At 35.2% G+C, this 22,762-nt stretch overlaps 1 protein-coding gene across 2 annotated transcripts in view; it reads left to right on the top strand.

The window, feature by feature from the left end:
* The window catches only part of LOC110181155 (fibronectin type-III domain-containing protein 3A-like), an 86,292-nt gene that overhangs the window by 24,981 nt on the left and 38,549 nt on the right, over window positions 1–22,762 (top strand). Inside the window, exon 3 of one of the 2 annotated variants that reach the window (XM_086832694.1) lies at window positions 5,121–6,148. In XM_086832694.1, coding sequence (XP_086688820.1) covers window positions 5,242–6,148 — 907 coding nt within the window. In that variant the 5' untranslated portion in view covers window positions 5,121–5,241. Of the gene's footprint in view, window positions 1–5,120; window positions 6,149–22,107; window positions 22,443–22,762 lie in introns of those variants that run through there. The other variant, XM_086832695.1, reaches the window with a different exon arrangement.

The raw sequence follows: 22,762 nt of genomic DNA, 5'->3' as shown, positions 1-22,762 counted from the left end.
AATAGTTATTTTTTAAATAGTGAAAATCTTTGTTAAATTGTTAAAGTTATGATATTTACAGTTTAGTCAAAGATTATCTTCAAAGCAAATAAAATGCTCTAAGAAAGCAAGAGCTTAAAAACTATTTCATATTCCAAAAAAAAAAACTCAATCACTTAAATAATTATTAAACTGTAAATATTTAACAAAGCTTCTATAAAACAATTGAATCAAAATTCTTGAATGAAAATATTGCCAAGTATTATTAATAAATATTATAGACAAGAATTTATTAAAAAAAATTTAAGTAATTTCGAAATATTTTCACAATTTTTCGAACTATTTTATTAAAGAAATAAAACAATTTTTATTATTTCCATAAAACAAGAAGCTTGTTTAGAACTATAGTCTAAAAATTTGTATTTTTTTTTAAATAAATAAAAAGAATTACTACATTTAAAAATACAAAGAAGCTTGTTTAAAACTAAAGTCAAAAATATCATAGTTTTCCTTTTGTGTTACCCAAAGTTAAACCACAACTTAACTTATGAAAAATAATTTAAAAATTGTATTTTTAACAATTTAATAATACTAAAAATATGATATAAATATTACCCAACATTTATTTTAAAATAATAATTATATTATCTTTGTTTTTTTTTCTTTCAAACCTTTTTCTTTAAATGTTAATTTAACCGTCACAAATTTAATTAACATTTGACATTCTTTGTGTCCCGTGTAGGTGTGTGTGGGCTCCCAGGTGAAATGAGGTGTGTGTGTGTGTGTGTGTGTGTGTATGAGGTGTTATATGGGGTCTTCTTAAGGCGGGAAAGAGAGGTGTCTCTGGGAGTACTTGAGACAGTACGAGAGTGCATATTGAGACAGGTGACAACAGTCGCACTTCATTCATTCTGTTGTTGTGACTGCAGAGCAGCAGCGCCTTTACCTTCTACCTCCACATCTCTACTACTTCTCTACCTTCTCCTCATCGTCGTCATCATCGCCGTCCTCGTCGTCGTCTTCTTTCTGGCCCAGGTGGCACCTCTTCTTCTTTTAGCCACATTACCCAACAACAGCACTAACAACTGTTTTGTGGTAATTGCTGGCACTGCAGACGCACTAAATCAATTAGAATGCAGCCCACGCACTTCGCACTTCGCATTCGCACTTCGCATTCACATTTGCAATGGAAATTTCTAAGCACAAAAAGATTGTTCTACTTCTAGTTTATGATAATGGCTGCAGAAAAACTTTGCAACTCCATTCACAGATAGCAATCTTCAGAGGTGGTGCCAGTGCAAGAGTATCTTTCCTTTGCTACCTGGAATTTTCGTAGATAACGAGCACAATCCTATGTGGGAAAAATGTCTGTAGTGTCTTGCAAAAGCTTACAAATCACAAGCAATTTAAATTTTAATGACTTGTGTGCAATTTATATGAACAATTCATTAGCAGAGCATTGGAACTAGTTACTTGGAAATAGAGGTTTTTTATTTTAATTCTGAAATAAATTAGATTTTCCAGGAACTTATATATAAATGTGGGAAATAAATGTCAGACAAAATTAGTTGTACTTTCTTTAACAGAATTATGTATACTGTATACATTAAATATATTTAATAAATAATAAAAAGGGAAATCTAATTCATTGAACAATATTCTTCAGCACTTATTTTAGAAAAGGAATTTACCTCTGTTTATAAATTTACACTTTTAAAAATGTGTATAATTAAATTATATCATAAAACACTTTTTCAAAAACCTTCCAAGCATGTTTATTAAACCTCAAAACCCAAAAACAAAATGGAAATTTCCAGAAAACCCCAGAAAGCATTTCATTTAAAATGTCAAAAACCAAGGAAAGTAATTGAAGTTTCCCTCAAACGATTTCCAGATTTCCATAATCCTTTTTACGTCACCAGATTTAAAATAATTCCCTCTGGGTATTCTTCAAATTTTTGTTGAGAATTCCTTAATGTATTTTATTCGGAATCCATTTGGCATTCAGTTTCTCTCTGGAGGAATTTTTTATGGAATGCACTTCTTTCACTTTTCGGTTGTTGTCTCTCATATTTTGACGATGACTCTCACTCCATATAAAAGTCAATGCTCCCCCCGGAATGGAAATGATTTTTTGCTGATTTTTGTCGGGCACTGACCCTCCTCCACTCCCCAGATATGCAACACCCAACACCTTTGTCAAAAAAACAAAAATAAATAAAATACAAATAAAAAGAGGTGTCTTTGGTCAGTTGTCAGTTTGGTGGAAGGTGCGATAAATGCGGACAGACGTAACGAGCGAAAGGGCCAAAAAGGAAACCCATTAAAGTAAAGCTGCATTAACAGCTAAATGAAAACACCCAACGAAAGCAGCACCAACAACAAAGCGCAGGCATCAAATTTCTTTACAGACGGTACAAAAACAAACAAAAAATAGCATAGGTCTAACCCTTGGGTTACCTGGGAGAGACACGTAAAGGTAATAATGGGGGGACACTAGCAAAAAATATAAATTACTATTCAAAATCCATTAAACAAAAATGTATATGATAGAGATGTGTTCCCTTTCTTTTATGTACTTTATTACCTTTTCTAAAATATTAACCTTAATATTTTGGGGGGCGTTCATCCCCGAATTCGTAGTTGGGAATTTTAAGGTGTTCTGGCTCACTACCAATAAAGATCAATAGTTTAGACTCAAATAAACCAAGTTTTCTAACATTGACTATATATTTTCTATATTTTTTTAAACTTTTTATAATTTGTAAAATTTTTTAAACCTTTAAATTTAAACATTATCTTTTCAAGTGTCTTAAAACAAGTCGGGGGGAATGCCAAATCGAACGATTAAGACACGCTTACGTTTTAATTTTGCCTTTTGTTGTTTTGTTCTGCAGTTTCGTCTTTCGTCGTTTTTTTTTTGTGTTTTTTACCCTCACTTTATTTTTTATGTCTTTTTTTTTTTTTGTTATTTGCGGGCTTTCATTTAAGTGCCCGCTGCTGTTTGCTGCCTTTTGTTGTATGTTTGTTGTTGCTCCGCCGCTCCTATTAACATTGCTCGACTGTCGTTTGCCGTTAGTTTTCACTCTTATCTGTCTCGTTATTCCCAGTTTTTTATTTTAGTTATTTTTTATTTGTATTTTTACAAATGCATGTGGGTGTTCCCCCATTTGGCCGCCCCCTTCATTGCCCCGTTTCCGCCATATTCCCCACACTCTCTTTTGTTGTTTAGTTTGTGCCTTTTGTGCAAATATTTCAATTATTTGTCAAATTGACACAATGCGCAATTCTGCAATTCGCAATTGTTCGGCCCGCAAAAGGCAACGTGGAGAATAATAACAACAACAACAATACTAAAAATAACAACAATTGCCCACAAAACCGGCAATGTTGTCAACAAATTTTGAAAGATAATTTCAATTTGATTTATTTTCGCACTAGATTTCATTGAAAACATTTATTTTGTTTAGCATCTTTCATGTTCTGTTGGTGTATATTCCAGGGAATTCAGCAAATTTGGAACGGAAGTCTTTTTGGAGGCACGGATATTCGCTCTATAAATATTATGTTTTATGTACATTAGAGACACGAAACATGTGTTGACATTGCGGGTGGTCTGTGTTTGCTTATTAAATCAATTTAACTTGAAGATATCAAAGCGAACAAATGGAAGAATCTTTGGAAAATTGGGTGTGTTTCTTAAAAAAAAAATTTTAATATGAAAGACATTTTTTTTGAAATCTTTTAAATACTTTTCGCTAGGCGATGTCTTATACGCCCTTCTCTGCGATTCTCAAGATCAGTACTTAAGAATTAGTTTTCGCAAAATATAAAAATACTTCAATAATTCTTCTTCTTTAAAAATGTTTATCAAATACACATTTTTAAACATTTAAATTGCTCAGTCTCTTAACTGCCCTTCTCTGCGCTTCTCAAGATCAGTACCTAAGATCTTGTTTTGGGAAAATATAAAAATTCATTATAAATTCTTCCTCTTTAAAAATGTGGATTAAGTATACATTCTTAAACATTTAAATTGCTGAATTATTGCCTGCCCTTCTCTGCGCTTCTCAAGATCAGTACCTAAGGTCTTGTTTTGGCAAAATATAAAAATTCATTTTAAATTCTTCTTCTTTAAAAATATGCATTATATACACATTCTTAAACATTTAAATTGCTGAATTATTGCCTGCCCTTCTCTGCGCTTCTCAAGATCAGTACCTAAGGTCTTGTTTTGGCAAAATATAAAAATTCATTTTAAATTCTTCTTCTTTAAAAATATGCATTATATACACATTCTTAAACATTTAAATTGCTCAAATATTGTCTGCCCTTCTCTGCGCTTCTCAAGATCAGTACCTAAGGTCTTGTTTTGGGAAAATATAAAAATTCATTATAAATTCTTCCTCTTTAAAAATGTGGATTAAGTATACATTCTTAAACATTTAAATTGCTGAATTATTGCCTGCCCTTCTCTGCGCTTCTCAAGATCAGTACTTAAGGTCTTGTTTTGGCAAAATATAAAAAATGATTATAAATTCTTCTTCTTTAAAAATGTGTTTAAATATATTGCTTAATTCTCCAGACCCAAGACGTTTTCCTAGACAATTAAAATTTGTTGTATAGACTTTTTTTAATTATTAAAATTCGTTGCATTTCTTAAATTAATTTAAACAAGGAATAAGGTTTTGTTACATATATCGTTTCGCAGTACTTTTCCACATTTTAGTTTACGCACCTCTCTCCGATCCTCAAGACCTTAACATAGGAACAACTTTCTACCTAGCTTCTAATTGATCAAAATATTCAAGTTGATGATTTCTTTTTATAAAAATCTTTGTAAATCCCACTTCTCCGATAATATTCTGTTTAAAATTATTGTTTCTATCACAAAAAAAAACTTCTGAATACCAGGAATCAAGCGCAATCTGCGTAGAATTCCTAGGAATTTCATGAAGATAACCTTGACTTGGTGGGGGCCAGGGATGCGGCAAAAAATATTGTGGGTGTCTCTACACCGTCTCAACCCTTATCGCAGCAAAGAATTGATAACGTTTTTGGATTGGTAACACCAGAGTGGCGCAGTAGGCACCAAACAACCTATTAATTTAAGACAAACACCATCGTATGTTCTCTTGCAGATAAACAAAAAAAGAAAAGAAAAACAATTATAATTAGAGAGCAACAATGTTGAAGGAGGCCGCCCACTAGGAAAGAACGAGGGGCAAGAAAAAATCAAAGTTTTGTATAGCGAAAAATACCATGGTGCGACTGAATGTTGCGGACAGTGGCAACTTGAGTAACATCAGCAACGGCAACGTCGTAAGCAGCGTTAACGGTACAACCAGTGGCACCAATAATGCGGGCGGCAGTTGCTCATCGACCACCTCATCGACAACCAGCCTGAATAGCAATCCGGCCTCGCCCGCCGCCTGCAACATGGTGATGTTGCCGGCACCACCACCGCAGCAGCAGCAGCAGCAGCAGCAACATTTGCTGGTGCAGCAGCAGCAACAGCCACCGCAGCAAGTGCTGCACGTGCAGCAGCCACACGCCCCGCAGCAGCAGCAGCAGCAACAACACTCCCCCTCGGATGGGGGCTCCTCTAATTGCTCGCTGCCGGCATCTCCGCCGCTGCTCCAGCAGACTGCCACGCCGCCGCAGGGCGCTCAGATAGTGCCGCCCGTTTGCGCCCTGCACCACCCACAGCAGCAGTTGGCCTTAATGGCTGCAATGCAGCATCATCATCACCTGCCGCCGCCGCCGCCCCATGCCCTGCATCATGCCCCATTGCCGCCACCGCCGAATCTACCGCCCCCTCCGCCCCATGAAAATGGACATGGCGGAGGTGCAGGTGCTCCATCCCCGAATGGAGGAGCCGGTGGTGGTGGTGGTGGCGGTGGCTCATCCGCTAGCAGCGTTAGCAGCCTGTCCAGTGGCAGCGGTGGTTCGGGCAACGGCATTGGTCTAAGTAACGGCACGAATGGCATCGGTCCGCCGCCACCAGTGCCTCTGGCACCGGGACAGCTTTATATTCCGTATCCGGGAGAATTCTATCCGCCGGAGTACTATATTGCACCGCATCCGCACGAGGGAATATGTCCGCAGCATCCGCATCACCCGCATCCGCACCATCATCAGCCCATGTGCGCCATGTCAACGGAATACGGTGAGTCGAGTGTTTATATTTTGGATATATATTAAATATGAGAAAGGATAATACTCGATAATAATCGATTTTATATCGATAATTATTTAAATGTTATTTATTAAATGTTTCTTGAAGCATTATTAATGGGAAATTTGAGTTTACAAATTCGTAAACGAAAAATGAGTGGAATCCCTTCTATATCATTGTAAATATCAATACCAATATGAAAAATGAATTTTTTGTTATTGTTGAATCATAACATTGTTTTTAAACAAATAATTCAAGAATTTTATGGATAATTTCCAGAAAAAATATAGAAGAACAAGTAGGATACATGAAAAGACCCATTTTAACTATATTTTGTATCTTTCTCCTAGTCCCTCAGCAACTTGTTTAACGACACACAAGTTTATTAAAATAAAATAATATTATATTAAACAAGTGATATTTATTTAAAGCATTCCCTAAAAGCTTGTGCGAAATTTCCTTGTCGTCGCAGCTGGAGTGACAGCTAATTACAGCTCAAGTAATCCTTCGTCTAAGTATCTCAATTCGTCAAAAGATACTTTGCTAAGCCTTTGCCACGATGATGCAGTCGCTGAAGCTCTTAAGCTGCCAAAAAACTTGGCAAGCGACAAACAAACAAAAATGGTCGAAAAATGAGGAAAACTCGCCATCTAAAAATAGACGAAAGCCACAGGCAAAAGGGCTTAACCCACCCATCACCCACCACCCACCACAACCCCTCACCCTTTTGTCCTTTTCTATATACGAAAAAACCACCCAGTTTTGTATACATTTGGCATTTAAATCTGCTGAGAGGCAAACCTCAACCTCAGACCAACGCCCACATCCCATTCAAAGTCCGCAAAGTCAACAAGTAAACTTTGCATTTGATTTATCTCTCCGGAATACCATTTTCCTCCCCTGGCAACTCTTATAACAAACCCCATTTTCTATTTCTCCACTCACTGCGATAGTCATTTAATATCATCAAGATACAAATTAGCTTGAAATTGCATTTATTTTTTACTATTTTGTGCTAGTATTACTCCCACTAAATGCACTCTGGAATTATTTTGAATTTCCATAACAACAAGAATGGAATCTGTGGGAGAGCCGAGTATTTATATTAATTGATATGGCATTCAGTTTCAGCTTCGACAGCTTGGTAGGTTCCAGTTCCCATTTAGTATACAAAAAGTGACCAATCTACGCCCATCTAGGGATTTGCATACTATGAGCTAAGCTTGGTATAATTTTTATACAGGTGCAGAGGTTTATATTTAAAGATTCTATAGGGAATTATGAAAAGAAAGCTACTTCTAAAATTAGCTACTTAATTGCTAAATTCTTTCGCTAACTTTATAGTTTCTGTTTATGATTTCTTTTTGGTAAATTCAAATTAACACCCTATATATGGGGGAAAGCTTATCTAAATAACAAGCAATTTGCATTTGTGTTTTGGCATTAGCATTGATACTTTCAATGCTCACACACTCCCACACATACACTAAAATTGACCAGTTCGACTGGAACTTGGCCATGGCTAAGACTTGACAGCTTTTGTCCAGAGAATACAGAGAGGGAAGATACTGATAGACTGGCAAAATATACATATATACATATAATTGAATTTGATCAAGTTTTTGCACAACCCAGAAACCCCAATAACCAGCATTTTCAATTTATCAATGTCATTAACCCTAATTGTGGTTTCAGAGGGAGGGCGGAAGGGAAAAAACAGAGGCCTCCCATTGATTGACTGGCAAAAATTTGAAACTTGAGACGAGTAATAGGAAGAGACTTTTCAATTTTGGTTTCTTTTTGATTGTTTTTTGGCGCATTTTCTAATTCAATTCCCCGACTTACAGACTTATGTACACACACTATAGACTGTGTGTGCTAATTGAATTTGCATGTGAGGCTGGCAGTTATCCACACACACACACTCAGACCGCACAACCTCCTCCTTCTTAACCCACTGAGGCCCCCCCAGTGTCACTTAGTTTGATGTCAACATCGAGGGAGCCCAAAGTGCCAGCGAGCTGGGAGTCTTCTACTTCTCTCCACTAAGTTGCACATAATTTACAATTACTGGGAAGTGTAAATGGCTTTTGCTACCTCCCTCTATCAGGATATCTCCATCTCTCTCTCTCTCTCCCTATCTTCCTCTCTTTCTAGGTTCCGCTCCTGGCAGCTTCCTTTGCTCATTTGGCAAAAGCCTGCACAGGGGGAAAAATAATTGCCACCTTGAAATGAAAACAGAAAATCATAATTTAAGACATTTAGTATTACACTGTGAGAAGGTTTTATTATTGTTTGTGAAATAAATTTATTATGAACTCAAAGTGTGATTTAATTCATATTAATTAGAACTAGACTATCATGTCAGAGATTGCCTATTTGATCTGTCTGTAAAAAAATATACTTTGATGTCACTGAATTAAAAATTGCAAATTTAAATCATCCTGAGGAATTTTTCGGAGCTCCGAATTCCTACTTGGGAATTTTAAGGAGCCCGAGTTCGTACTTGGGAATTTTTAGAATCGCCGAATTCCTACTTGGGAATTTTAAGGAGCCCGAGTTCGTACTTGGAAGACCTTTAGGGGTTCCCTTTTCTTATAGCTCCTATGAAGAATGTTATCAAAAAATGTTTCATGCAATCTGTCCAATTTTCTCTTTCAAAAACAAATTAAAAATTTCACAAATATAAATGTCTTTAAGTAATAAATTAAACATATATTCTTGCAGTGATATTTATGCCTGCTATTCTGCCTTTTCCCTGAACTCCAATCGACTTCGCTCTGCTCTGGTTTGGCCTGGCCTGGCCTGATTGTTGTTAATCGAATAAACTTGCAGAGGAAATGGGCTCTGAGTGCGTGCTGGGCCTTAGTCTAAGACACAGCTCCAAGCAAGAGTTTCCCTCCCCCCACAGCATCCATGCCACACCATCTCCTCCCCTCCTCTCGCCATTTTCCCCACAGTGTGTTCTAATGGAATTTGCGCCCGGGTCGACATCAACTTTACTATATTGATATGGATGCTGAGCATGTTATAATTATAAGAATGCTGAGCATGCTCTTGTTCCTGCCACCCACACCACATTTCAGTTGTGCAAAAAAAAAGAGGAAAAAATATTTAGCTGAATAGTGTAGATATGGAAGTATTTCCTGAGGCTTCCGAATAGTTTGGCAAGGCGCTAAAAAGGGATGGCAGGGTCACCCTCATGGTGTTGATTGCCGGGCAAACCAGAGTCCAGCAAAAACGCTCTCTAATCAACATAATTCCTATTATTTTATATGCCCACACTCTGGATTTCTCGTGCGGTCAGCTTAAATGAGCACAGAACAAAAAAGAATCAGAAAAAATATACTATATATATAAAAATATATATGTTTATACATTGAAATGAATTGGAATTGAGGACTGATAAAAGGCACGTGGCTGAAGGCCAAAGTTAAATCAGAGTCAGTATAAATTTCTTTAGGATAATCCAACAGATCTTTAGAGGAAGGAAGTAGCCAACTTTATTCTTTTAGAGCATATAGTAAATAAATAATTTAGTACTAGTAAAAGTTACATACTGAAATTGATATTTCAGTTTAATGTTTTATATTTTTCCCACCTATTTCTTTAGTTTATTATAAATTTTCCCAAGTATCTTTTTCATAGCTAGCACATGTCTCAAGTCATTAACTAATTTCTCAAATAATTTCTCCCATAAATACAAGAAACGTAAACATTTCGGATATTAAGATGGAAACCCCCTCCAAAGAAAAACTCGTGGGAAAATTAAGAGTAAATAAGAGAGAGGGCAATCTAAGTATAATATCGTCACTTGCACACAGATCACAATCTTGGGAAAATAATAAATACAAACTAGAGGGAGGGAAAATCTCTAATATCTAGCATAATTATATTTATCCCCCAGAACCAGCGACATCCGATACCCCGGACACTCTCCAACCCAACTTCCACATTGACTTTCTGATATTCTTTTTGCCCATTTTTCGTTTAATCTCTTTGGTAATAATTTTTAATTAACCCGCACATCGAACGCCCTCAGCTTATTAAGACTTATTATATTATATTAAGAGGGCGGCATGGCCAGCGGCTATGAACTTTGCACTTTTGAACTTTATCCGTCTTGAGTCACTTAATGTTTAACAGATGCCACAAGAGTTTATGTCTTCTGTTCCGTTCCGTTTAATTGAGCTAAAACTTTTATATATGTACACTGAAAGTAAATACAATCTTTTGTAATCCGAGTCCAAGTGGCACCTGCTAAAAGAAAAAGAAAAGAATTTAAGGGAAAATCCACGAATAAAAGCCGCTGAAGGAAAACTGTGTCACAAAGTAATACAAATGAAGTAAATCCTGTGAGCAGGACACAAAAGGGAGACTTGGACTTGTGCAAACATTCGTTGCGTTTGTTCTGCTGATAGAAACCCACAAATGATTGTTACTTATTATTCGCACATAAAACGCTTTTCCAGGGATTTTCCACACGCTCCCCACCAATTGTTCAGTGGGGCATAAACAAACATTTCCATTTTGCAAGTGGATAGGAGAGAAGGACATTGTCGGATCTGTGTGATGTCATATTACAAGCTCTTAACTATAAAGGACGACTACACTGGCCTGCCTGCCGTTTGAACCCATTTCTGGGGAGGGGAAATTCCTGTGGCTCATAAAAAGAAAAGTGCATAAAAATGTCTTTTGCCAGTCCCTGCCCAACTGTAGGCAGTCAGCCAGCCAGGCGACAGGTAGAAAAAGCTAAAAAAAAAAATAGAAGTAGTAATATTAAGGAGAAGCTTTTTCCAGTTGCAAAATAAATGGCAGCTGCTCGATGGCAGACAAACCCCTCTAAACCCCATATCACCTCCTTCTCCTCATCTTTTAACCCAACATAAACTTGTCCATTTTTACGAGCCGCTTTGGCGGCACAGATTTATTGGCTTCCTCGCTTTTGCTCGATTTTATTGTTGGTTTTGGCCCCATCGGAATATAGCCCATTGCATTTGCATATACCTCTGTCGAATGTCTCTCTGTCCCCCATCTCTCTAGTTTCAACTTTTGCCTCGTTGATTTTTATGCCAAATTCGAAGGTTAGCCAAAAATTCACATTCGCATTCACATTCGACGATTCCTGTTCTCCTTCCTGAATAGTTCGCTCAACTTCACATCACAAGTTTCAAGTCAAGTCGAATTGAGTTTTATGCCTCACTTTCAAGTGGAACATTATCCCACGAATGGAGGAGGTTCGTTTGTGTGTTTTTTTCCTAGAGGATTTTCTCGAGAAGATTTCCCAGGGCAAGCTTAATGACAAAGACGACGATGCTGTCAAATGTCTAGATGACAAATTGCTTTCGGGGTTTTTGGAAAATGGAAAACTTTCGGTGGGGGTTGGGTGAGTGAAAACATGATGCGGCATAAATTTTTTGGTGAGCATATTTTGTCACTGACAGCATATATATCCATGCCCTCAAAAATTCATTCATATATTTTAACTTTTAGTTCCTGACGGTGGCAAAAGTGATGAACTCTCAACTGTCAACGCTTTTTCCGACAGACCGACAATTGACTCTCCGGGTGACCTATATTTTTGCCAACGAGCTTTTATTTATTTGCTTTCCCTTTCCTTGGGCTTAATTAATTAATTTTTGTTATTTTCGTTATCTGCTAGAACATTTGTTTACCAAAAGCAGAGAGAGATGTTGCTACAATTAAAGTGAAAATTCACTTTACTTTGGTACTCTACAGCGCTATCAATGTCTGTTTATCACCGGCTTAATGGGATTCCCCCGGAATAGCTACCTCTACCTCCGCCTCCATCTCTGTACTTCCCCCTAGAATTTCCGCTTGCCTGCATTTGGTTTCCTCATTTAATATAATTTGTTGCAAGTTTTGCGGCATGTGCATCAGACTTCTGCACTAATTGAAACGTAATTATATCATTTGGGCACGAGTTGCTCAGTGTGCCAGTTTGTCAGTCAGTCAGTCATTCAGTCAGTCAGTCAGTCAATGAGATTGTCAGTTAGTCAGTTAGTCAGTTAGTCAGTTAGTCAGTTAGTCAGTTAGTCAGTTAGTCAGTTAGTCAGTTAGTCAGTTAGTCAGTTAGTCAGTTAGTCAGTTAGTCAGTTAGTCAGTTAGTCAGTTAGTCAGTTAGTCAGTTAGTCAGTTAGTCAGTTAGTCAGTTAGTCAGTTAGTCAGTTAGTCAGTTAGTCAGTTAGTCAGTTAGTCAGTTAGTCAGTTAGTCAGTTAGTCAGTTAGTCAGTTAGTCAGTTAGTCAGTTAGTCAGTTAGTCAGTTAGTCAGTTAGTCAGTTAGTCAGTTAGTCAGTTAGTCAGTTAGTCAGTTAGTCAGTTAGTCAGTTAGTCAGTTAGTCAGTTAGTCAGTTAGTCAGTTAGTCAGTTAGTCAGTTAGTCAGTTAGTCAGTTAGTCAGTTAGTCAGTTAGTCAGTTAGTCAGTTAGTCAGTTAGTCACTCACTCGGTCATTCAGTCAGTCAGTCAGTAAGTCATTCACTCAGTCATTCGGTCACTCATTCACTCACTCAGTCATTCAGTCACTCATTCACTCAGTCATTCAGTCATTCTATTCCTCCCCCAATCACTCACTCATTCAGTCAGCTTCAGTTTCTCACCCACAAACCAGCCACTAATTGCAATTTGCACAGTTTGAGCGGCTTGCAATTTGCGAATTTTGTGTGTGTATTGCACGAAACTTATATCACAAATGGCTCTCTTTGAAGCTTATGCACAAACTATATAACTGAAATTTTAGTTGGTTGCATCAAATAACGATTTGTTTGCTTAAAAGGGAAAATTATTCCAGAACATGCCTCTCTGGATAGATATATATTTTGTGTCACGAAAGAGTTTTCAAATTCAACTGAGATGAGCTTAATGAGCTTGTGAAATGGGTTTCTTTTATTTTAATATATTAAATATATTTAAATAAATTGAAAGAGGTAATTATAGCCCTCTTACTTAAGTTGCAAGTTCATTAAACATTTAGCATAGATTTTACATTTTTAATAAAGGGAAATGTAGAATTTTATTCATTTTTATTTGTGTAATGTTACTTGAATTTTCATTAATTTTTATTTGTTGAATATATGCTTATATTTAATAAACATTTTCCTGAAATTCCTATGGATTGATTGATTGATTTATATTTTCCCAATATATATATCATAACTTTCTGAAGGATGCCTCTTCAACTTCTTAAATAGATTTTTAATAATATATTTCAATCTCAAAAGACCCACATATGAAAATATCCCGCCATAACCACCCATCTTTAGCCTTCTCTCCATGACAATTGTTCGAAAGCGGAAAAGTCTTTTTCTTTTTTTTTCTTTTCCCCTCTCCACTCACAGCCCCACAAAATAAAGTATTTTCCATTTTGATCCGCATTTTTATGCAACTCTCATCAAACGGAAGTTGTTTCCCGATTTTCTCTTATATATATGCACATATATATATATATAAATTTTCTTGCTTTTTTTTGTGTGCAATTTTACTCATTGGGATTTGCCAAAAAGCAGAGAAATTTATTCGTTTGCATTTGGCGGACTTAAAGTGTGTGTTGTTCGGTGCGTGTGCGTGGGTATAAATCTGGCAAACGTATAGATACATATATATTTTTTGGCAATTTAATTGAAATGTCAGGCACGTGGTCAGGAGGGAAATGCGATCCAAGAGAGAGAGAGAGAGTGTGTGAGTTTGACCCTCGAGTTGGTCCGCTGCCTCTAATCCCATCGAGCTCTTGTGGTTGTCGCACATTTCCGGCTTAAAGTGGCCATCGTTGTTGATGTTGTTGTTGATGTTGGTGTTGGTGTTGCTGGTGTCGTTGTTGATATCGTTGTTGTTGTAGTCTGCCACTTCCGTTTGCGACGCGTACACGTAATTGATTTTCCCGCCCCGCCTCTAACCCACGGCAACGATTGGTATTCAAGCGAAAAATCTCTGCTCCCCACAAAAACACAAAACAAAGAAAACCAGATGCAACCAAAAAAAAGAAAAAGGAAAAATGAATAGGAAAAATCAAATCAAAAAAGGCGACAACTGAATTTTTTGCTTGTCAAATGAGAATTTCACTTGATTTGATTTGGTTATTACAAATTGTGGGGAGCTACAGAACAGAAAACAAAAAGCAAATACCAATTAAAATGGGTTTTATACAAATTATGACAAAATAACAATTTATACATATATATTTTCAATACCAAAGACCCTTCAAAACAAATATTATTTAAAGCACTTTCTCTCCGTGTACTTGTGCACGTTTATTATTTGTATTTTTTTGGCAAATCCAACGGTAAATGTGACCCTGAACTTTGTGTGTGCCACACATGCATCAACAGCAAACAAAGTGTATAACAAACAATGAACAAATCTCTAACAATAAATTTGAACACAATTCCAATTGTGTTTTCATAAAGCTCTCTCTTTTTGCTTTAATTCAGTGACTTATAAATATATATAATATATATTTTCTTTCATTTTCATAAACCTAATTAAAGTCTAGCACTTAAGCCAATTCGCATTTCGGCTTTGATATTTGCATGGGTCCCCCAGTTGGCCAAGTCTATTAACGCTTAATTTATAGCCGGTATTTCAATTGAGCTTGGCAAGATCCTCTTTCAGAGATATATCTCCCGCTTTATACCTTTTTGGCCCTCTCGTATTTTTTTTCCAGGCGTATGTAAGCCCCTGTAAGCCGCAATATTGGCCCAAATAATCACTGGCAGTGGCGGGTTACCAAAAATAAATTTCACGCCAACTCCAACTTCAGAAGAAAGAAGGAAAAAAAAAGGAAAACAATTTCGCATAAATTTCTTCGTAGAGTGTGGGGGAAATTGCCTTTAAATAGCTTGAAAATGTTTTCTTAATACATTGCGCAATTTCGTATTGAAATCAGGGCGTGGCAGATGGCACCCACAAAAAATCAACGCACAACCCACAAAAAAAGAAAGAGGAAAAGAAAAAACTAAACGAAATAATGCAGAATGACAAAATAACTTAAAGCGGCAATAAATTTTCTAGCTCAAGGACATGCTTAAGGCTTTTGCCAATCCCGTGTTCGTGTTCGGGAAAATGAGAGGAAACTGGAGAGCAGCAAGCAGGGAAAACTGTCAACACGTTTTGGCCATTTCTGTCTACGTTTCGTTAGCCTCAAAAAAGAAAAGAAAAACAAACAAACGAAAAATTTAAAATTCAAGGAATATTTTTTTGGTTATGAAAATCAGACAATCTTCTAACTTGGAATTTTCTAAAAGAAAAGGGATTGCCTTGGAAGGAAATGTGGGTGGCAGCAAAACTTATTTATGAGTGTAGTTTTTCGGTGAATGGTGGTAATTTTTAAACTTGGTTGGTTACCACAACTAGCCTAGATTTATGACAGTTTAAGTTTCTTTTTCTTAACAATTATGAAAGCAGTTTCTTTTGCTCTTTATTACTTAAAGATTTTGTTTCAGGGTTTTCTTATAATTTAATTAGAGGAAGAAGAACCACTGAAAAGCCTTAATTATAGCGTTCTTGTGTTTTTTATAATTATATCATTAGAATATAGTCCTAAGTTTTAAATCATACTCTCCCTAAACCTTTAAAAATCCATTAAAAATAGCAATTGGACCTCTTTACCTACCATATTTAACCTTAAATTTACTCTTCCTTATATAGACTTATTAAGATACTTTTTTAAATGAATACCACTCAATAAATGCTCATTTTCTTAATAAATTTTATACATCCACATCTTTAACTTTATCCTAAAGTATTTATTTCTTTATATTTTCTTTTTTAGAACATGTATTTTACGAGTCTTTCTCTCCTAAGGAGCTCAAGTGTCCTATGCCACTCTTGTAACTCATTTTATATCTCCTTCTATATATATTTTGCTCTGCCATATATCTTCATATCTGACTCTCTCTATCTCTGCCACTCACTCACTCACTCTCTGCCTCCTTATTCGTTTTGCCGTGTCCTTGTTTTGTGGCCGCCTTCTTCTTGTTTGTTTGCCTTGCGTGTCCTTCGGTGGCGTATGCGTAATATGTTTTTGTTTGCCACAGGCTCGAGGCTCGAAAGTCGCAGCTCCAGACACACGCCAGACAATACATCGGTTGGACATCATGTACATACATATATACAGATTTACATAAATATCTATATAGATACGTATGTATATATTCATTCCCATACAGATTTATATAGATATTTTGCATATAGTACACGTATTATGTGCGTGTTGACCTTGCGAATGGCCAGCGGCTATTGAGTGTCTCCTCAGACGACGCCTCTGTCTCCACAGTAACAACAAAAAAGTCTTTTAATTGCTTTTTAATGAGTTGCTGCTGTCACTCCATTGCGACAAAAACAAAAAAAAATAATAATAAAAAGTGGGAGGCTACAGTTTACGAAGGGGGCGTGGCCAAATAGCCGCCCACCCGTCGTCCTCGTCCTCGTCAGCCATAAAAGATGCACAAATATAGGGGTAGTCAAAAGTATTTACACAAATTCGCAATTATTTTCACCGCCAAACTTATCTATTGTTATTGTTCTTGTTTTTGTTGACCGATTTCCAGGAAATTTTTTTTATTGCATAAATTGATCTATTCAGATATAAGCAGAAAACGAAAACAAAAGATAACGGTTCATAGGACAATATTAAAAGCGAAAGAAAATATGTCTATTTATTTAATAAACTCAATTCCAACCAATACCTAAGCAATTTTTTTTTAAACTATTAATAAAGTAACTTATGATATTGTCACAAAAAAAATATTTAATTTTAATAGCATTAAATCAATCTACGCAAAAAAGAAAATTTCAGGGAAAAGGGTCAACAACAACAATAATAAGAAATAAAAGAAATTTGGCTATGAAAATGGTTGAAGTGTAAATACTTTTGACTAGCTTTGTATAGATATATATTTTTATATATGCATTGAACAGCATTAAAAACTGTGCAGGGAACATAAATTATGAAAATTGAGGAAGGCCCCCCCCCAACGTGCACTTGGAAAAATGTGTGTTGATAAGATAAAGCACAAACAATATAGACATAAAGATAAGACAGAGATAAAATACTGATAAGATTTAGATCAAATACTGTTAAAGAAAAGAGAAAAAGGGGAAAACCCCTTGAGAAAAAAGCAATAAAAATATACAGGAAACTAAACCATTATATAAATAATGGGTATGTTGAAGCAAAGGATATGCATGTATTAATATTTGTATATAAATATTATTTATAAATAATGCATATATTGGGCAAATAAAAATTAAAGAGTGTTCAAATCTTTATTTACTTTAAAAATTAGCTAAGTATTTATTACATAAAAAAATGTTTAATATATTAAAGAACAATTAAAGTAAGGTTTCCCAGTTCTATAGTTGTTAGCTCTGTCTATTAATTAATTCAAGGGACTCTTATATTTATACCTTTCAAATACGGATTAATTATGATTAAATATGTACTTATTTTCATATTAAAAATTAGAATAAGTGGTAGTTCCATGTACTTAGGCTGTTATATTCTTTATTTATTTATATTTATTATATAAATGCTTTAAGAATGTGTAGAGTATAAGTGTATCAATAATTAATCTTTATCTTAGGCTCTAGTTTGAAGAAAATTCCAGAACAAATTAAGGACACAACTTGCTTTAATTAATACAATTAAACAAGTTATATTCTTTATTTATTTTCTTTTTCATTAATTAATCTTTACCTAAAACTCTAACCTAAAGAAAATTCACAATAAATTAAGGACTAAGCTTGCATTAAGTTATGTAGCTTTCAATACAATAGAAACTACTTCATATAAGAACTCATTTAAAATTAATTATGCATAAAATTCTGCTACTAAAAACCCTCTCTTTAATACTAAAAAATTAAGTTTTCCTCTTAGATTTGCTTAATTTCTTGCAGTTATCTATGTGTGTCTTTTGTATGCATTTTTATTTATATCGTCGCATTTTTCTTTTGCCCTAATGAAAAAAATTGCAGAGGCAGCTTTCATTTGATTTGTATTGCTTTTGTTGCAGTTCAGCGGGTTGTATGTAGTTGTAGTAGTATTTCTCTTATATTTTTTTATAAATATCTTTTTTTTATTTTTTGTTGCAGTCGTTTGCTGTTGCATTTATTGTTGTTGGCCAGGGCCACTTATGGACGGCAAAAGCTTCTAGCAAATGGGTTCAACGAACGACAAATGCAGCTAAAAGGAAAACTGTAGGAGGGAGGGGGGGATAGCACCCAAAAAAAAAAGAGAACAACGAAAAAAAATATAGCGAAAAACTCCCAGGGAAAACCGAAGGGGAGAAGGGCAGCAGAAGAAGCAAATGCAAAAAATTGGCATCAAACAACAGAAACTTACATTTGGTTGGGAAAATTGTGGCGGGTTGGAAAATGGGTTGGGGGGGGGCACACATGCAATGCGCATTAAAATTGTAACTGTAACGTTTTCCATCTCTATCTATCTCCGTCTGGTCCTCTGGCCTCAAGGCCCACTTCAGTCGCCCCATCTCCCCAGCATTTTCCTCCATTTTAAAACCTTTCTGCTTCACCCTCCTCCCCCCTTTTTGGCCATTTCCATCTCTCTCTCTCTCTCTCTCCCTCTCTGGGCAAAGTTAAGTGCCATTCATGTGATTCTGCTCTCCTTTTATCTGCTCTCCCTTCTGATCCTAACTTTTTCTTGTTGTTACTGTTGATTTTTGTCCTTTTTTTCATCTTTTTTTGTTTCAACGGTTTTATTATTATTATTTTTTTGTTGTGTGTGTTTGTTGCCTCTGCCATCGTTTTCTTTGTACTCCTTTTCGAGCGCTTCATTTATTAAAAGTATATTTTATTTGCAGAAAGATGAACTCTGCGTTTCATAACTGTAGGTCAAGGCGGAAGTGTGCTTAATTTGTTATAGATTTTAAATTTATTTAAATTATTTAAATAAATATGACTAAAGAAGGCCAAGGTTTACTAAGATATTTTAAACTATTTTTATTTAGTTTATTATTAAGTTTATGCAATAATTTTCTTTAATAAATTATACTTCAAATAAGGTACAAGTTATTTTAAAGATTAATATTATATATATAGATATAACATTTTTTTTTATCGATTATATTACATTAATATTCCTTAATATTAAAGATGAACTCTGACTGTAGGTCAAGACGGAATTGTGCATAATTTTTTTATAGACATTTAATGTCATTAAATTATTAAAACTCATACCATGACCAAGATTTATTAAGATATTTTTAACTTGAAAAGGTTTTATTTAGTCAAGGTTGTATAATAATATTATTTAATATGTAATACCTTAAATAAGGTACAAGTTATTTTATTGATATACCCTTTGAAAGCTGGCCAAGGTTTTTGATATATTATAGCCCTTCAAAAGTTGTATTATTTAATATGATATACTTCAAGTAAGGTAAAAGTTGTCTTATCAAAATTCCCTTCAAAATACCTTAATAATTCCCCGAACATTTTAATCTTGATAATTTTTCTGTTTGTTCTTTGCTTTTCGTATTGTATAAATTACATAAATAATAATATACTTTTGAAGATACTTATCACTGATTGACATAAACTTAACAACAGTCCCCCAACTTTCACCGCCTTAAAGTGCTGACCAGCACCTTGTTTCTCTGTTACGTGTATCTGTATCTGTATTTGTATCTGTAACTGTAACTGTATCTGTAACCGTGTCGTATCTGCTGTTTTATATTGATTCCGATATCGTTTGTTGTATTTCCCATAAAAATTCCCCCCTTTGCCGGTTTTATTGCTGCTTGTTTTGGGCACGTTATGATTGTTGTAATTGCCATTGCCACCCCCCAGAAAGAAACATATATAAAAAAAATGGTGAGTTCGATTCCTTTTGATTCCAACCGATTGGATGCCATTCGAATGTCCCGAGTCTGGGCCAAATAAATTGCCAAACAGTTTCGGTTACCAATTTTTTCCACTTTTCTCCTCTCTTTCTGGCTCTTTCTGGCCTTTGTCCGCTGGTCATTTGTGTGACTTTTGCGGTCGAAAGGGGATTTTAGTGGTTAATGTGCTTGGCCGGTGGCTGGTGGCACTGGGGGTCAATTGTTATGCTGTGGAAAGGGTTAAAAGGTCAACCAAGTGGACCACGACGACAACGACAACGACAAAGACGAAAACGAAGCCACTGGCCAGTGGCCACTGGCTGTGCTTGTTAAGTGAACCAATTTGTTTCAAGATAAATATCCAAGTATTTTTTTATTTTACCAAAACCAACCAACACCCCCCCCCATCTACTTTTCCAGCTTGGGAAATGTGAAAGGTTTTTCACAAAATGATAATATAGTAATGGGGTCTTGGGTCTACTTTAACTCACTCATAACTGGAAATTGGAAGGAAAAAAAGTTATTTTGATAAGCCTATTGCAAGATAGGAAATTTATATTTGTAAAAAAATTTTAAAATATAAAAATACAACTTAGAAATACAAATAAATCACAAGAAAATATCATTTAACTTTAGTTTTGCTAAAACTAAATTGGGAATGAAAAAAAGTTTCCTAAAATAAGTTTTCTGACTAAACCAAAAATTTATTTATAATTATAATATAAATCTATACAGCTTAAATTTTAAACTTAACAAATTTTCCACATAACGTTTACCTCCTCCATTTAATATCCTACTAAGCAATTTGAATGTTCATTATTAAATTAAGAATATTAAAATCAACATTTGTCATATTATCTTACCACTTTAATGATTTTATTCCCAGAACTTTTATTGCAATTATGAAAGTAATTTAAGCCTTCATTTCCATTTATGTTTTTTTTTCGCCACACGTGCTAGTCATTAAATTAATTTGAGATCATAAGTTTTTGTGGCTTCCCCCTAAGTGCTTTGCTTCCATAAAAAAAAGAAACTAAATTAATACCAAAGCAGATAAAACACAGAATTTCATGGCGAAGGATTTATTGGGCAAATATTGTAATATTTATGGCAGATATACACTGATGTGTATAGTCATAAAAAAAGAATGTGTCAGTTTTTCAGAACCAAGAAAAAAAATTGTATATAATAATAATAATAATAAAAACAAGCCAAAAAAAATCAAACAAATGAAGACACAAAAACTCTGCCTCATAAAACAAAAAAAAAGGGCTGCAAAAAGAAGCCACAAAATGTGTGGTACAGCCAACGACATGGCATTAAATCCATATGCTGTCTGCTGGGACAACAAAAAGCATTATAATTTTGTTTATAATATATATTAAATTTTTAGCGCTGGTTGGTTGGATGAAAACAAAACTGTTTTCCTGTTTTTGCTGTTTCTCTTAAATGATTTCTAGCTTCTCCCCCAAAAATTAAAAGTCTCCCCTCTTTCCCCTTTTGGGGATTTCCATGAAATTTGGTTGAAATTTTTGGTTATTTTTCGGCGCACATGCGGAACATGCAACATCCACGCATCGCAATAATTGCTGGAAAACTAAATTATGCAATTAATTTGCCGAGTTGAAACTCATTAGCCCGAGTAAGCCAAAATGCCAGCCAATTTCACACTAATATTATTTATATTATTTAATTTGCACTGTAAAAGGGTTTCTATAAAGAGATGGATGGATATAAACAGTGATGCATTAAATTAACAATAATTTAAATAAATACATTTAATATGCAAGGACAAATTTACACACATCTCCCCCCTGTTAATTTTGCGGTTCGGAAAATGCTTTTTAAATATTTTCCCTTTGGGTATTTACAATTTTCTGTGCAATTGTGAGTACATAAAATGCAGCTAATGTGATATGAGAAATATACAATAAAAATAAAGTAAAATTATATAAAAATATTGCATTTTCCTACCTAGAACTTTTCTCTTTTTCTTAAGTATATAATCCTAAATTGATTTCTCTTGAAATACAAAATGTAATCAATTCAAATTCGCTTGAAGAGTATTCACCACCCGACAGATGTTTTCCCTTTCCTTTTTTTTTTTGTGTTTTGGGTAATTAATAATGCGGCTTTTTGCGTCTGTGTTTGCATTTTGGGGAAAACATGCGCCACACGAACGTGTTGGCGAAATGGGAAACACATTTTAAAATGTGCAATATAAATACATACATACGCATATGCACACACACAGCCCAGGGATGTCTATGAATTAATAATCTGTATATTGGTAGAGGCACTTTAAGCCTCCCCTTTAAGCTGTGTGTAAATATTTTGACAAACTTACTAATTTGTGTATTTTTATCATTTTCATTGCAGGTAAGCCACAATCAAAGATGATTACTCATACGCACTGTTGCCGCTTGAAGTGTAAGTGTTAAAAGTGCAAGTGACGTATTTCGTTTCTCATTTCAATTTCAATTAAGAACCGAAAAAAGGATTCAAGGATTAGGTTTGTTTGTTTGTTTGTGTGCAACTGACCGTGCAACAAGGTCAGACGTAAAAGTTTCAGTTTTATTTGCCGCCTGCTGGCATGCTGGTTATGCAATCCTTGTGAGAATTCCTCCCTCATGCCACACAGAAAGTTCACATCTTCTTCCCCTTCTCCTTCTCCTTATTCTATATATCTCTTGGCAAGGAATACCATATCCTGCAGTGGCCACGCCCCCATGCCCAGCCCCCTCCCGTTT

This window comes from Drosophila serrata, unplaced genomic scaffold (assembly GCF_035046125.1).
Source record: "Drosophila serrata isolate PLE 108 unplaced genomic scaffold, ASM3504612v1 contig_249, whole genome shotgun sequence".
In the NCBI taxonomy this organism is placed as follows: Eukaryota; Metazoa; Arthropoda; class Insecta; order Diptera; family Drosophilidae; genus Drosophila; species Drosophila serrata.
Note: the sequence above shows the minus strand (reverse complement) of the source record. Positions and strands in the feature narration are given on the sequence as shown.